The 12895-nt window shown below is 40.6% G+C and overlaps 1 protein-coding gene across 1 annotated transcript; it reads right to left on the bottom strand.

The window, feature by feature from the left end:
- Positions 1–1307: 1307 nt before the first annotated feature.
- LOC119771542 (suppressor of tumorigenicity 14 protein-like) lies at positions 1308–6897 on the bottom strand. The gene is made up of 3 exons (XM_038267589.1): positions 6613–6897; positions 3027–3163; positions 1308–2891 (listed from the first exon to the last, which is right to left on the bottom strand). The coding sequence occupies exons 1-3, from the start codon at positions 6809–6811 to the stop codon at positions 2730–2732; spliced, it is 498 nt and encodes a 165-aa protein (XP_038123517.1). The 5' UTR covers positions 6812–6897; the 3' UTR covers positions 1308–2729.
- Between the last annotated feature and the right edge of the window lie 5998 nt (positions 6898–12895).

The following is a 12895-nucleotide window of genomic DNA, read 5'->3' on the forward strand; positions in this document are numbered from 1 at the left end:
TACCCCACTACACGTGTATCCACCTCCTGAAATCAACATGGCCATTTGGTAGGGTAATAAGATAGAGCTGTGACCAAATAAGGTATTATTTGGCAAAACTGACTTTTCTTTATCTCCCCTCTTACCCTTAGGCATATTAAGCATACCCTATTAAGCAATAGGGCTGGGTATTTTTGCTAAAGTCCTGAATCGATTCGATTTTGATTCATGCAGTTATAAATCGATTAATTTCGATTCAATCTGTTTTAACAATAATGACAATGGTTCAACTGTGTTTCAAAAATACTCATGTATTTTGTCTGTCTAATAAGTGCAAACTTGTTTGTGAAAAGTGACAAAGTGAAGCCTCACTCGAGCAAGCAGACTTGACACAGCAGACATTCATGAGCTGCATTATCTTCAATGCACAAACCATTTTTGCAGCGTTGTCTGTAACAACTACAGGGTGTTTGCTGGTCAGGCCCCATTTGTTAATGTCGTCATTCAGGCTATTGGTATATTTGCAGCTGTCTGGCTTGAAGTAATTTTGAGTGCATCTTTCCTGCTTATTTGAATGTGAACGTCAAGCGGGTCACCATAAAATTAATCGATTTCATTCCCTAGACATCGATTTTGCAAAAATGTAAAGGAATCTATTCAAAATCGATTAAATAGATTTTTTTTACCCAGCCCTATTAAGCACAACAGGGAGGAGAAATACGTCCTCATCACATTTGCTCTGAGAGATGAGTTCTCTAAACACATGCATTTATCATGCAATATATAATTCACAACACAAAACGTATTAAAGACAGGAAACAGTAGTGTGTTTAGACACTGCATAGTCAGATAAAAGTTTATTCACACAATTCTCTCATATAAAAACAAAGCAAGTTCACATCAAAGCATTTAGTTTGGATTTATGATATACAACCACATCTCACACAAGGCATTACCCATAAAGCATATCTATGAAATAAAAAAAAAAAAGGAAGAAAAAAACTCTAAAATGTCAAGTTACCCCATTTCTTTGGCACATATCTTTCAATGTCAAAGTTGGCTTGCCTTAATCAAATGAAGGGCCATTGCATATGATGCAAATCACAATAGAAGCTCACAAATCATTGTTATAACAGTTACTGTCAGGAAGGTACACCATGCGCGGCTGTTGGAAAAGCAACTGCAGAATGGCAGTCCTGGCAACTAAAGCTAAATTTAGCAGATCTGTAGTCTATATTTTATTAATCTATGTGAAAGGGATTGATGAAATGATACACAAAACATTACGCTTCAGGTTTGAATGGTATCGATAAACATGATGCACTAGATTTTTTTGTCCTTTTGAAAGATAACACTGACCCCCATCTTAAGCCTTTTTTTAGCCTCTCTTACTGTCCTTCACAGAGCAATTGTGCTTCTGCTGCCATGGTGAACTGTATAAAGTTCCTGCTGGGGACTTTTTGGATGCCAGTTTTACCTTACTCAGGTCTGAGTAGTAATCAGCAGATTATATAATAAAAATGTATCTTTCCCTTTTCAATTAAATCCCTAGAAATGAAGACCTCCCATCATTTTTGGTCTTTAAAGCCTTTTACCAATAGCACTTAGTTTCATGCACTTTTGGGATGGTTAAATAAAACTTCTAAATCAACAAGACAAAAACAGGGATATTTACAGTAATACACTGTCAACTTCTGATGCATTCATTTTCAGTTAAACTCAAAAATAACACCTCAACCAAAAGAATCACAACAGTATTTTCTCCTATTCGTTATTGACCTAAAGGGGGGAAAAAATATTTGTCAAATCAGAATTATATATTACCCATAAAGCTGTTTACTTAAGTATAATCAATAGTATGTTTTAGCAACATTAGGAATAAATGCTGCTTTACTCCTTGAAAAAAAAGGTAAAATATTTATTTTTCCCTAATCAAACTTATTGTACAAAGATTTACATACCAACTCAAGGCTGGTCCTCCTTAATACTTTAAAAGAAACATTTATAATATTATTTCTGCCAATTTATCCTTTCAAAAGATATCCGACACAGGATCAATGTAAAAAATCTTCCTTACAGTCCACTCAGCTCCTGGTATTTATGATTCCCGATCGCAACATAAACATAGCTAATTAAAATGGTGTTGGTTCAGTTTTCCTTTCTGGTAATGTCTGTTTGAGTCTTTCCCCTCAGGTCTGTTTCTTAATTTAAAATCTAAATTTTATTTAAAAACTGTGACAAATGTGGCACACAAATTTGCTGCCAGAAAATAAGCTGAATTTAGTTGAATACATAAAACAAAAAATATATTAGATTTTTTTTTTTTTTTTTTTTTATACCATACATAATTTAAAAAAAAAAGTGTTTAAAAGGCCAAGGAAAACGTTAAAAAAGTTAAACTAAACAACCAGTGACTGGTAAAGTCTTCCCAAATTGAACAAGTTACATTCTTTCTGTAGTGTATTCACCAGTGCCATATTGCTTGAATACATGGGAGAACAACAGGCAGGAAAGAGAAACTTTTAGAAAAGGTTAAAATCTTGAGTCTGTGGAGTTCCTGTGGGACGTTGGCAACCAAATAAAGTGCTTAGAGTCATTGTTTCAAAAGCTGGGCTCCACAAAACAGTATGCTACTCTGACTAATGAAGACATTACACTCAAAGAGACTTGGCTGGAATTAAAATGTTACATCTTCACCATTTTTAGCCCTCTGCTGTTCCCTGCTGCTGCTCCTCACATCATCCTGGTCTTTAAATGTTTGTTTCCCTTTTGATCCAATCTCTGAGCTTGGTGACGCGGGAGTAGACTCCAGGCTTATCCCGACGTGCACAGCCCACACCCCAGCTCACAATGCCAGCTTGAAACCACTTCCCGCTTTCCTCGAAACAAACCAGGGGCCCTCCAGAGTCTCCCTAGAAAGCATAACATGTATCAGTGTAAAATAATTAGATTGGGTATGGATGTGAGGGCACAGTGATTACAGAGATATGAAAATGGATTTTTCTATTTTTTAAATGTTTTCTATGGAAAATTTTGCTTCATCTCACCTGGCATGCATCAACTCCTCCTGCCAGGAATCCGCTGCAGAACATCCTGGATGTAAGCCGCCCACCCAAGACCTCATTGCATATGTTATCATTGATGATTTTCACAGATGCCTTCTGCAGGACGATCTGCACACCACCTTGGTGAGCAGAAACAGAGAGGTCATCAGATCTTACCATGTTACCCTCTCTTAATTTCCAAAGCTAAGTTAAAAGGCCTTAATGTCCTAGATTAGAGGGAGCTAACAAAGCTTAGGGGACTTTCTAAGAGCGAGAGTCCATGTTGAGTTAAAGATTGGAAAGGAAACTTAAGTGACTCAAGAATCAGGAGGTTTGATTTTGAGACCATTATTAAAGTTTTTTGTTTTTTTCCTTTATCCTTTTGACAAACACATGCAGCTCAAAATGTAATATATATGACACCGACATTAGTTTAAAGAAATTTTCAAAAAGAAGAATGTACATTATTAGTAGACATCCATAAACTATAACCCTCTAAAGAAAAAAAAAAAGAAAACACAAAAACATATTAGATATTAAAAAAACGAGTCTTTCAAACAAAAGAATGCACATGAAAATGTAGCATGTAGTATGTAGAAAAAGTCTAACTTGTGCTAAAAGAGACAATGGTGGCGGGATGTGGTGGCCTAGTGGTTAGGCCGTAGGACTTGGAATCCTGAGTCTGCGACAGTCCCACAGACTGCCACTCTGGGTGTCTGAGCAAAGAGCCTCAACCTCAAACTGCTCCCTGGGCGCCGCAAATGGCAGCCCACTGCCCCGCAAGGGGATGGGTTAAATGCAGAGAGTGAATTTTGTTGCGCTGTACTTGTGACAGTGTATGGACAATAAAAACACAGGAATTATGGGGGACAACTGAGTCACTTGTCCTTACCTCCACCTATGTCCAGAAGCATTTTTTTTTTTTACCTTTTAATGTTTGCAAATAAATCCAGTTTTATATGTAAAGGTATAGTGGAGGATGTTCTTTTTCCATCATCAAAATAAGTGGTCCTAATTGTCAATCATTCTGGTAATATGTTTATGTAAGGCCGTCCTACATGCTCATTCTCAGTTAGCTGTCTTTTGCGTATGCGCACTTTTATGTGGTGAGCTATGGTTTCAGCCAGTCACTGAAGCTTGCCTCGCTCACCGCGGTTCTTTGAAAATTGCGTATGAGAAGAAGAGAAAGGCCTCAGAAGAGAGAAACAGGACCACAGTGTTTTAGGAAGATTCTTAATGCGATGGCATACTCTGAAATAACAGGCCGGGCTTTCCACTGATGCCTCGGTTGCCAAATTTTTAATCGACAGGTTAACATTTTCACTGCAGCACACACACACATACAAGAATGTCATGATGTTTTAATTTACCAGTAGTCTTATTTGCGGGGAAACTGTTTATGTATAAATATGGATAAGATGAAATCCATCCAAGCGACCATCTTATTGCATCCCTGCACCTCATGGAGGAGAAATGGGCTCTCACACGGGTTTAATAGGCTTTCACTCTCGGGAGCGGGTACAGTAATGGTCATTTAACTAACGACCATTACTTATTTACACTTGATTTGAATGACATATTAATTAACTACAAGCTCCAGTTCTAATTATTAATAGGTTCATAATCTGCTGGTAAAGTTGCATAACACATCTCGCCAAGATTATAATTAGGACAGATAAGAAAAAATGAGATGTTAGGAGGCAGCAGCAAAGTACAGGTGCTGGTCATAAAATTAGAATATCATGAAAAAGTAGATTGATTTCAGTAATTCCATTTAAAAAGTGAAACTTGTATATTATATTCATACATTACATACAAACTCATATATTTCAGATGTTTATTTTGTTTAATTTTGATGATTACAAATGACAACAAATGAAAATCTCAAATTCATCATATCAGAAAATTAGAATATTACTGAAGACCAATAAAAACAAAGGATTTATAGAAATGTTGGCCAACTGAAAAGTATGAACATGAAAAGTATGAGCATGTACAGCACTCAGTATTTAGTTGGGCCTCCTTTGGCCTGTATTACTGCAGCAATGCGGCGTGGCATGGAGTCGATCAGTCTGTGGCACTGCTCAGGTGTTATGATAGCCCAGGTTGCTCTAATAGTGGCTTTTAGCACTTCTGAATTGTTGGGTCTGGTGTATTGCATCTTCTTCTTCACAATACCCCATAGATTTTCTATGGGGTAAAGGTCAGGAGAGTTTGCTGGCCAATTAAGAACAGGGAAACCATGGTCCTTCAACCAGGTACTGGTAGCTTTGGCACTGTGTGCAGGTGCCAAGTCCTGTTGGAAAATGAAATCTGCATCTCCAAAAAGTTGGTCAGCTGCAGGAAGCATGAAGTGCTCTAAAACTTCCTGGTATGTGGCTGCGTTGACCCTGGACCTCAGAAAACAATATGGACCAACACCAGCAGATGACATGGCACCCCAAACCATCACTGACTGTGGAAACTTTACACTGGATTTCAAGCAACGTGGATGAAGTGCCTCTCTTCTTTTCCTCCAGACTCTGGGACCTTGATTTCCAAAGGAAATGCAAAATTTACTTTCATCAGAGAACATGACTTTGGACCACTCACCAGCAGTCCAGTCCTGTTTCTCTTTAGCCCAGGCAAGAAGCTTCTGACGCTGTCTGTGGTTCAAGAGTGGCTTGACACAAGGAATGCGACAGCAGAAACCCATGTCTTTCATACGTCTGTGTGTGGTGGTTCTTGAAGCACTCACTCCAGCTGCAGTCCACTCTTTGTGAATCTCCCCCACATTTTTGAATGGGTTTTGTTTCACAATCCTCTCCAGGGTGCGGTTATCTCTCTTGCTTGTACACTTTTTTCGACCACATCTTTTCCTTCCCTTCGCCTCTCTATTAATGTGCTTGGACACTGAGCTCTGTGAACAGCCAGCCTCTTTAGCGATGACCTTTTGTGTCTTGCCCTCCTTGTGCAAGGTGTCGATGGTCGTCTTTTGGACAACTGTCAAGTCAGCAGTCTTCCCCATGATTGTGTAGCCTATAGAACTAGACTGAAAGACCATTTAAAGGCTTTTGCAGGTGGTTTGAGTTAATTAGCTGATTAGAGTGTGGCACCAGGGGCCATCAATTTTGAACCTTTTCACAATATTCTAATTTTCTGATATGATGAATTTGAGATTTTCATTTGTTGTCATTTGTAATCATCAAAATTAAACAAAATAAACATCTGAAATATATGAGTTTGTATGTAATGTATGAATATAATATACAAGTTTCACTTTTTAAATGGAATTACTGAAATCAATCTACTTTTTCATGATATTCTAATTTTATGACCAGCACCTGTATTTCATGTTAGAAGGCCGGGAAAAGAAACGGGGGCAAAATAATAGTATGCACAAGTGTATACACAATTTTGTTTACACTTGTGTGTACAAAATGACAATAAAATCTGTCTAAGTCTAAAAAGTCCAGAAAGAAGTGAGATGGAGATGAAAAATATAAACTAGGAAGTGCAACAAAGACAAAGATAATAACTACTTTTTAAAGGTACAATAATAACTAGAACAAGGACTATCACCATAAATCAGATGATTAAAGCCAAATACCTCCTTCCCGTGCTGCGCCCCAGCCTGTGATCCAGCAGGACATTCCCGGGGGAAAGACGTGAGAGGATGAGGGGAGGCAGATTGGTTGGATGGTGTTGCTGAACTCCAGAGGCTCATTGAGCTCTAGCAGAGCAATGTCGTAGTCAAAGGTCATCGAGTTGTAAAATTCATGGATGATTATCCTCTTCAATTTACGCATCTGAGCTTCCTCCGGATTGAACTGAGAATGCAAACCACTGTAAGTAACCCAGTTGTTTGCGAGACCATGCCTGTAGAAACAGAGAAATTAAGATTATTTTATTATAGTGCCTTGTAAAAATATTAATCTTCTTTATAAATTCTAAACATTCTGTCTCAACTCTCTACCCAAGTTTTAAATATTAGGCAGCATAACAAGACAGCAGATTTTTTTTTCTTTCCTTGGATTTGTCCACAACTGACCTGTGTGCTGTGTTACTTGATATTTAAGAAGATATTCTTAAACTTAAAAAACCTCAGATCTTTATAGAAAAACTGGAACAAAGGCCTCATGTATAAAACGTTGCCGAGCAAAAAAAAGAAAAGAAAAAAACATGCAGCCATTGGTAAAAAATGTTAACAATTTGGTCCATTCTAGCTTCCTCAACACCCTTTGTGAGGATGAATCCAGTTTCCTAACAGAAACCATGGAGTAATATGGCTAACAGGAGAAAAACAAAGTCTGCGCCGGCACAGAATCCACCAATATATGACTGTATACTAGGAGCGATCCTTCATCTCCCAACTAACATAGTCACTAATTCAAGGAGGGATCCCCGCTCGTAGCATTAATACTGTCAAGCTCTGTATATTGGCCTGAGGAATCATTTAAAAAAACTCATATGCATCAACTTTTTCAGTCACAAAGTCCACGACTTGTCTGGAATACAGATAAATTAATGTTAAATATAAGGTATATTCTCAAAAGGTTTTGGTGGCTTCAAGAAAGCTGTTTTTATTTAGTCCTGGAAGCACTGCTCGTCCTCACCTCCAGCACAGACCCCAGTCTGTCACTGCCCACTGCCCAGCATTGGTGCTTTCTGCATGGGTAGATTTACAGAAAGTCCCGCCAAGTCTGAAATTCATCCAGACACAACTCTAGATGAACCAAAGTGACTCCTTTTTTCAGAGCTTTTTTTGGCACTATAAATTGATTGTCTCTCCAAGGTGATTCAACAGTTGTTCATAGGGAACAATTTAGCATTAGTGATGTTAAGTTTCACCTGTGCTTTTATTGTGAAATACCAGTAGCAAGACCTTGGCAGGAAATTACATGCGTTTACAGGGAAAATGAAGGGTCTGGGAGGTAAACCTGCCCACTGCTATATTCAATACCAGCACAGGAATGACATGTGATGTGATGCAATGACTTTGAATTAGGAACAAGCACAGCACTACCGTCATTTGAGATGGTGACGACATCAACAAAACCAAATCAGTACAAACAATACTGTAGTTTTACCTGCACAAATGAAGGAGCAGTGAAAAATTAGGCTAATTTAATTTAGAGGCTAGATAATGTCGATTCAATTCGGAGCTTAATGGTGGGATAGTTGATCTCTAGGTGACCTAAAAAATAATCCTTAATATCTTAGAAACAGTTGCAAACACAATCTTTTAAAAAAAAAATTTTTTCATTTTTACAAATTACCATTTAAAATGCACAAACCTGCACTAAAGATCTATACAAACACACCCACTGAGCAGGAGCAGCAGGAGCTGAGACATCAGGACTGTCTCATACTATTTTCCACTTTTTACCAGTCTTGCTTTGTTTTAGTTTGACTTTTTAATTAATCTTTCTCATTAAGCGGGTCATTGATGGATTTTTGAGTTGAATGCTTGCCTGTTAACTTTGTTTGCTGAGGCCAGGCAGCAGCCTCCACCACCAGGCCAGGCAGCAGCCTCCACCATCGGGCCAAGGAGGAGCCTCCACCACCAGGCTAGGCAGAAGCTTCCACCACCAGGCCAGGCAGAAGCCTCCACCACCAGGCTAGGCAGCAGCCTCCACCATCAGGCCAAGGAGGAGCCTCCATCACCAGGCTAGGCAGAAGCCTCCACCACCAGGCCAGGCAGCAGCCTCTACCACCAGGCCAGGCAGCAGCCTCCACCATCAGGCCAAGGAGGAGCCTCCATCACCAGGCCAGGCAGCAGCCTCCACCACCAGGCCAGGCAGCAGCCTCCACCATCGGGCCAAGGAGGAGCCTCCACCACCAGGCTAGGCAGCAGCCTCCACCACCAGGCCAGGCAGCAGCCTCCACCATCGGGCCAAGGAGGAGCCTCCACCACCAGGCTAGGCAGAAGCCTCCACCACCAGGCTAGGCAGCAGCCTCCACCATCAGGCTAGGCAGCAGCCTCCACCATCAGGCCAAGGAGGAGCCTCCATCACCAGGCTAGGCAGAAGCCTCCACCACCAGGCCAGGCAGCAGCCTCTACCACCAGGCTAGGCAGAAGCCTCCACCACCAGGCCAGGCAGAAGCCTCCACCACCAGGCCAGGCAGAAGCCTCCACCACCAGGCTAGGCAGCAGCCTCCACCATCAGGCCAAGGAGGAGCCTCCATCACCAGGCTAGGCAGAAGCCTCCACCATCAGGCCAAGGAGGAGCCTCCATCACCAGGCTAGGCAGAAGCCTCCACCACCAGGCCAGGCAGCAGCCTCTACCACCAGGCCAGGCAGCAGCCTCCACCATCAGGCCAGGCAGCAGCCTCTTCCACCAGGCCAGACAACAGCTTTCAACACCAGGCCAGGCACAGATGTGAGCTGACTACCTCGCCTCTGTGTAATCTGCCCTGGTTGCTGGGACTGCCACCTTGCTCTATCTCCAACCATGGCCACCAAAAGAGACATGGAGGAGCTAAAACGAGCAAATGAGGAGCTGAGGAAATCAGTGGAGTTCATGGCACACCAAATGGAAACTATGGCAAGTAAGCAAGATTCTCTGATGGGCTTGATGAAAGACATTAAGGAACTGAAAAAACAAAATGAGGAGAAAGATGCTAAGATTGTACAACTCGAAGGCAGATTGTCTGAGTTAGAGCAATATACTCGAATGAATTATGTTATTATTACAGGACTTTCAACAAGACCCTCTTCATTTGCTACTGCAGTGAGGTCTGGCATCCAGGGTTCTTTGCCCATGGACCAGGATTTGGACTCTGTGGAGCAACAGGTGGTGAATTTTCTCCACGGAAAAGGCATTAGTATAAGCAAGGAGAACATTGAAGCTTGTCACCCTTTTCCTCAAATAGACAAAAGCAAACCACCTAACATCATCATGAGATTTGCAAACAGAAAATATAAAGTCAGTCTTTTGCGACAAGCCAAGAAGCTAAAAGGTTCAAAAGTTTATATTAATGAACATTTGACGAAGAGCAATGCTGATATTGCAAAGAGAGCTCGTTACCTGCGTAAAGAGGGAAAAATACAGGCAACATGGTCCTCAAATTGTAAGATTTATATAAAACTTAATGGTGCACCTGAGCAGGCACGAGTTTTAGTAGTCAGGAGTCAGAAGGATTTAGAAAAATTTGTATGAGTCTGTGGTTTTTTTGATGTCATGCTGTTTTTAGTTTTATAGTTGGATATATTTAATGTTCTTTTTGATAGCGTATGACTGTGCCCAGTAAGGATATGCTTTACATTAAGTTGAACTTGCATAAGGGACTTGTGTTGGCTCATGTGAATGTATGTAGTTTACGTTACAAGTACCTGGACGTGGAGCAAATTGTCAGAGATAATTGTATCAACATCATTGCTGTTTCTGAGACCCATCTTGATGATTCCTTCTCTGACTCAAGCATAGCCATTGATGGTTTTTCTGTTTTTAGGAAAGACAGAAATAGATTTGGGGGTGGAGTGGCTATTTATGTACAAAATAATTTACCTGCCAAAATACGCTTTGATTTGATGAGGGAGGACATCGAAGCATGCTGTGTACAAATACACGTGCCTTATTTAAAACCACTTTTAGTTTGTTGCTTCTATAGACCCCCTAATGCAGATGCTGTATATATGACTGGGTTGTGTGAAATGTTTGATAAGATATCAGATAAAAATAGAGATTTATCTGCTGGGTGATGCAAATGTTGACTGGTTGGTGCATTCTTGTCCTAACAGGAAAACGTTACTCACTATATTGAGTGCATGTAGTCTGTCTCAAATTGTTAAAGTCCCCACAAGAATAAATATTGGTAGTGATGGAACTATCTCTGGGACATGCATTGACCACATCTACACAAATGCTGCTCTCCAGTGCTCTAAGGCAATCTCTGTGCCTGTAGGTTTTAGTGACCATAATATAATTGCTATTAGTAGAAAAACAAAGATTCCAAAACCTAAAGCTAAAATCATTTTAACACGGTCCTATAAGCAATTTAATGAAGATTTATTTGTAAGTGAAATCGCTAATGCAAACTGGAATATGGTTTGTAGTGAGCATAACCCTGAAGCGGCACTGGATCTATTTATGTCAATGTTTATGGATGCTGTAAACAAATATGCTCCCTTAAAAAAGTTAGTTGTCAAAAATAGGTCTGCCCCTTGGCTTGACCTTAGTCTTAGGTCGCTAATGGCAGAGAGAGATTCAGCTAAAAAACTCTTTGTACTTTCTGGATCTATTGATGACAGGCGGAAATACTGTTCTCTACGTAATCAAGTCACAAAATTGAATAAGGTAAAAAAAACGGATACTTTAAAGAAGGTTATATGAAGGCGAGGCACGATAGTGAGGAATATGGAATGTTTTAAATGAAATCATGGGTCGGAACACAAACTGTGTGCACCACCCTTTGATATGAATCAAATGGGATTAGTTCTCACAAAGCCAGGTGATCTTTCCTAAACAATTTAACTTACAATAATAAACTCTCTCTAACTTAAAACCAAAAATTACTAAAATAACACAACACCACCCCAAACTCACCAATCCAATACAAAACTCCCCCAACAAATCCATTACCCCTAATATCCAATACAAACAACCAATAATCCAACCAATTATTCCCCCAAATACCTAACACACCATCCCTACCCACTCATTCAACTAATCCCCATCTCATATAAACAACTCCATTCTACATTCTATCATTATACCAACTCATCACCCCCACATACCACCAAACCACTAATTCTTTCAATATTTCCTACAAAACCATTCACATTACTTTCTTCAACCTACAAACCAAACCAAATCTTCTCCCCTACAGATCTAGAAACATCTTTTCCCACACTCCCAACTACTAAACCATAAAGAACCTACCCCCCCCACCTCCCCAATTTCACACTAAATTTAACCAGTCCCAATCATTAAACAAAATACACCTCAGCTACGCTACCATCTCCAACCAGTAGAAAAGAACATATCGATTGTACCCTCACCACAGCCTCAAGACATAAATAGAGACGAATTTCGTTGTGTTTGCTCGGCACTCCCAGACCTTAGAGCTACAGTCAACATCTCACCTCGTACCCACTCGCACTCATACACTCCTGATATGATGCACCTCTTGTCCATGTTAGTTCTCTCTATCTCCAGTTCAGAGACGTGTGTGTGTGACTAAATGTTACTTCTAGACTCTCGTATATATATACATCTTGTAAAACTATCCTGTGACTCTAATCCCAACTCGCGCCCCAGCAGAGAACCATCCATCTCACGCTACTCTGCTCGTTACTCATATGCAGTTCTCATGATGTGTGTGATCACCGCGCATATATCTCTCTCTCTCTCTTCCTTCCCTAGCGCACTCCTCCCTGCACCTCACCCCCTGCCTCCCCTCTCAACCGCATCCCCCCACCCATTCCCTTACCTATCTCCATACACATCCTTTCCTTCCACACACAGAGAGAGATAGTACGTACCTACACGCAGAGAGAGAGGAAAAATCCAGACATCACTATAGAGATAATCGTGTGTGTGAGATCGCGAGCCCTGTGTCTCCATACTCTATGGTTCTCAACTCATAACGTGTGTGTGAGTGTGTCTGTAAAAAACAACATCGTCTCAATCTTTTATCAATCCCCAGCTCCCATATAACTGATCCTCTAGATACTAGCTCGTAAGTGTAATCACTTGAATGATGTGTGTAATTAATCAGTGTGTCATTCCTTCATAGAGAATGTGTGTAATGTGTAATGTACTTTGGTGTTGTAGGTAGGTAGCGCACGATTGACACGGCTCTCTGCTGTGTTCGCGCGTGGTGAGAACGGGATGAGCTCAACTAGAGTCACACGCACTCAACATCATAGCCGCTCAGGAGTTGGCACT

This window comes from Cyprinodon tularosa, unplaced genomic scaffold, assembly GCF_016077235.1.
Source record: "Cyprinodon tularosa strain WSP-4 unplaced genomic scaffold, ASM1607723v1 ctg679, whole genome shotgun sequence".
Classification (NCBI taxonomy): Eukaryota; Metazoa; Chordata; class Actinopteri; order Cyprinodontiformes; family Cyprinodontidae; genus Cyprinodon; species Cyprinodon tularosa.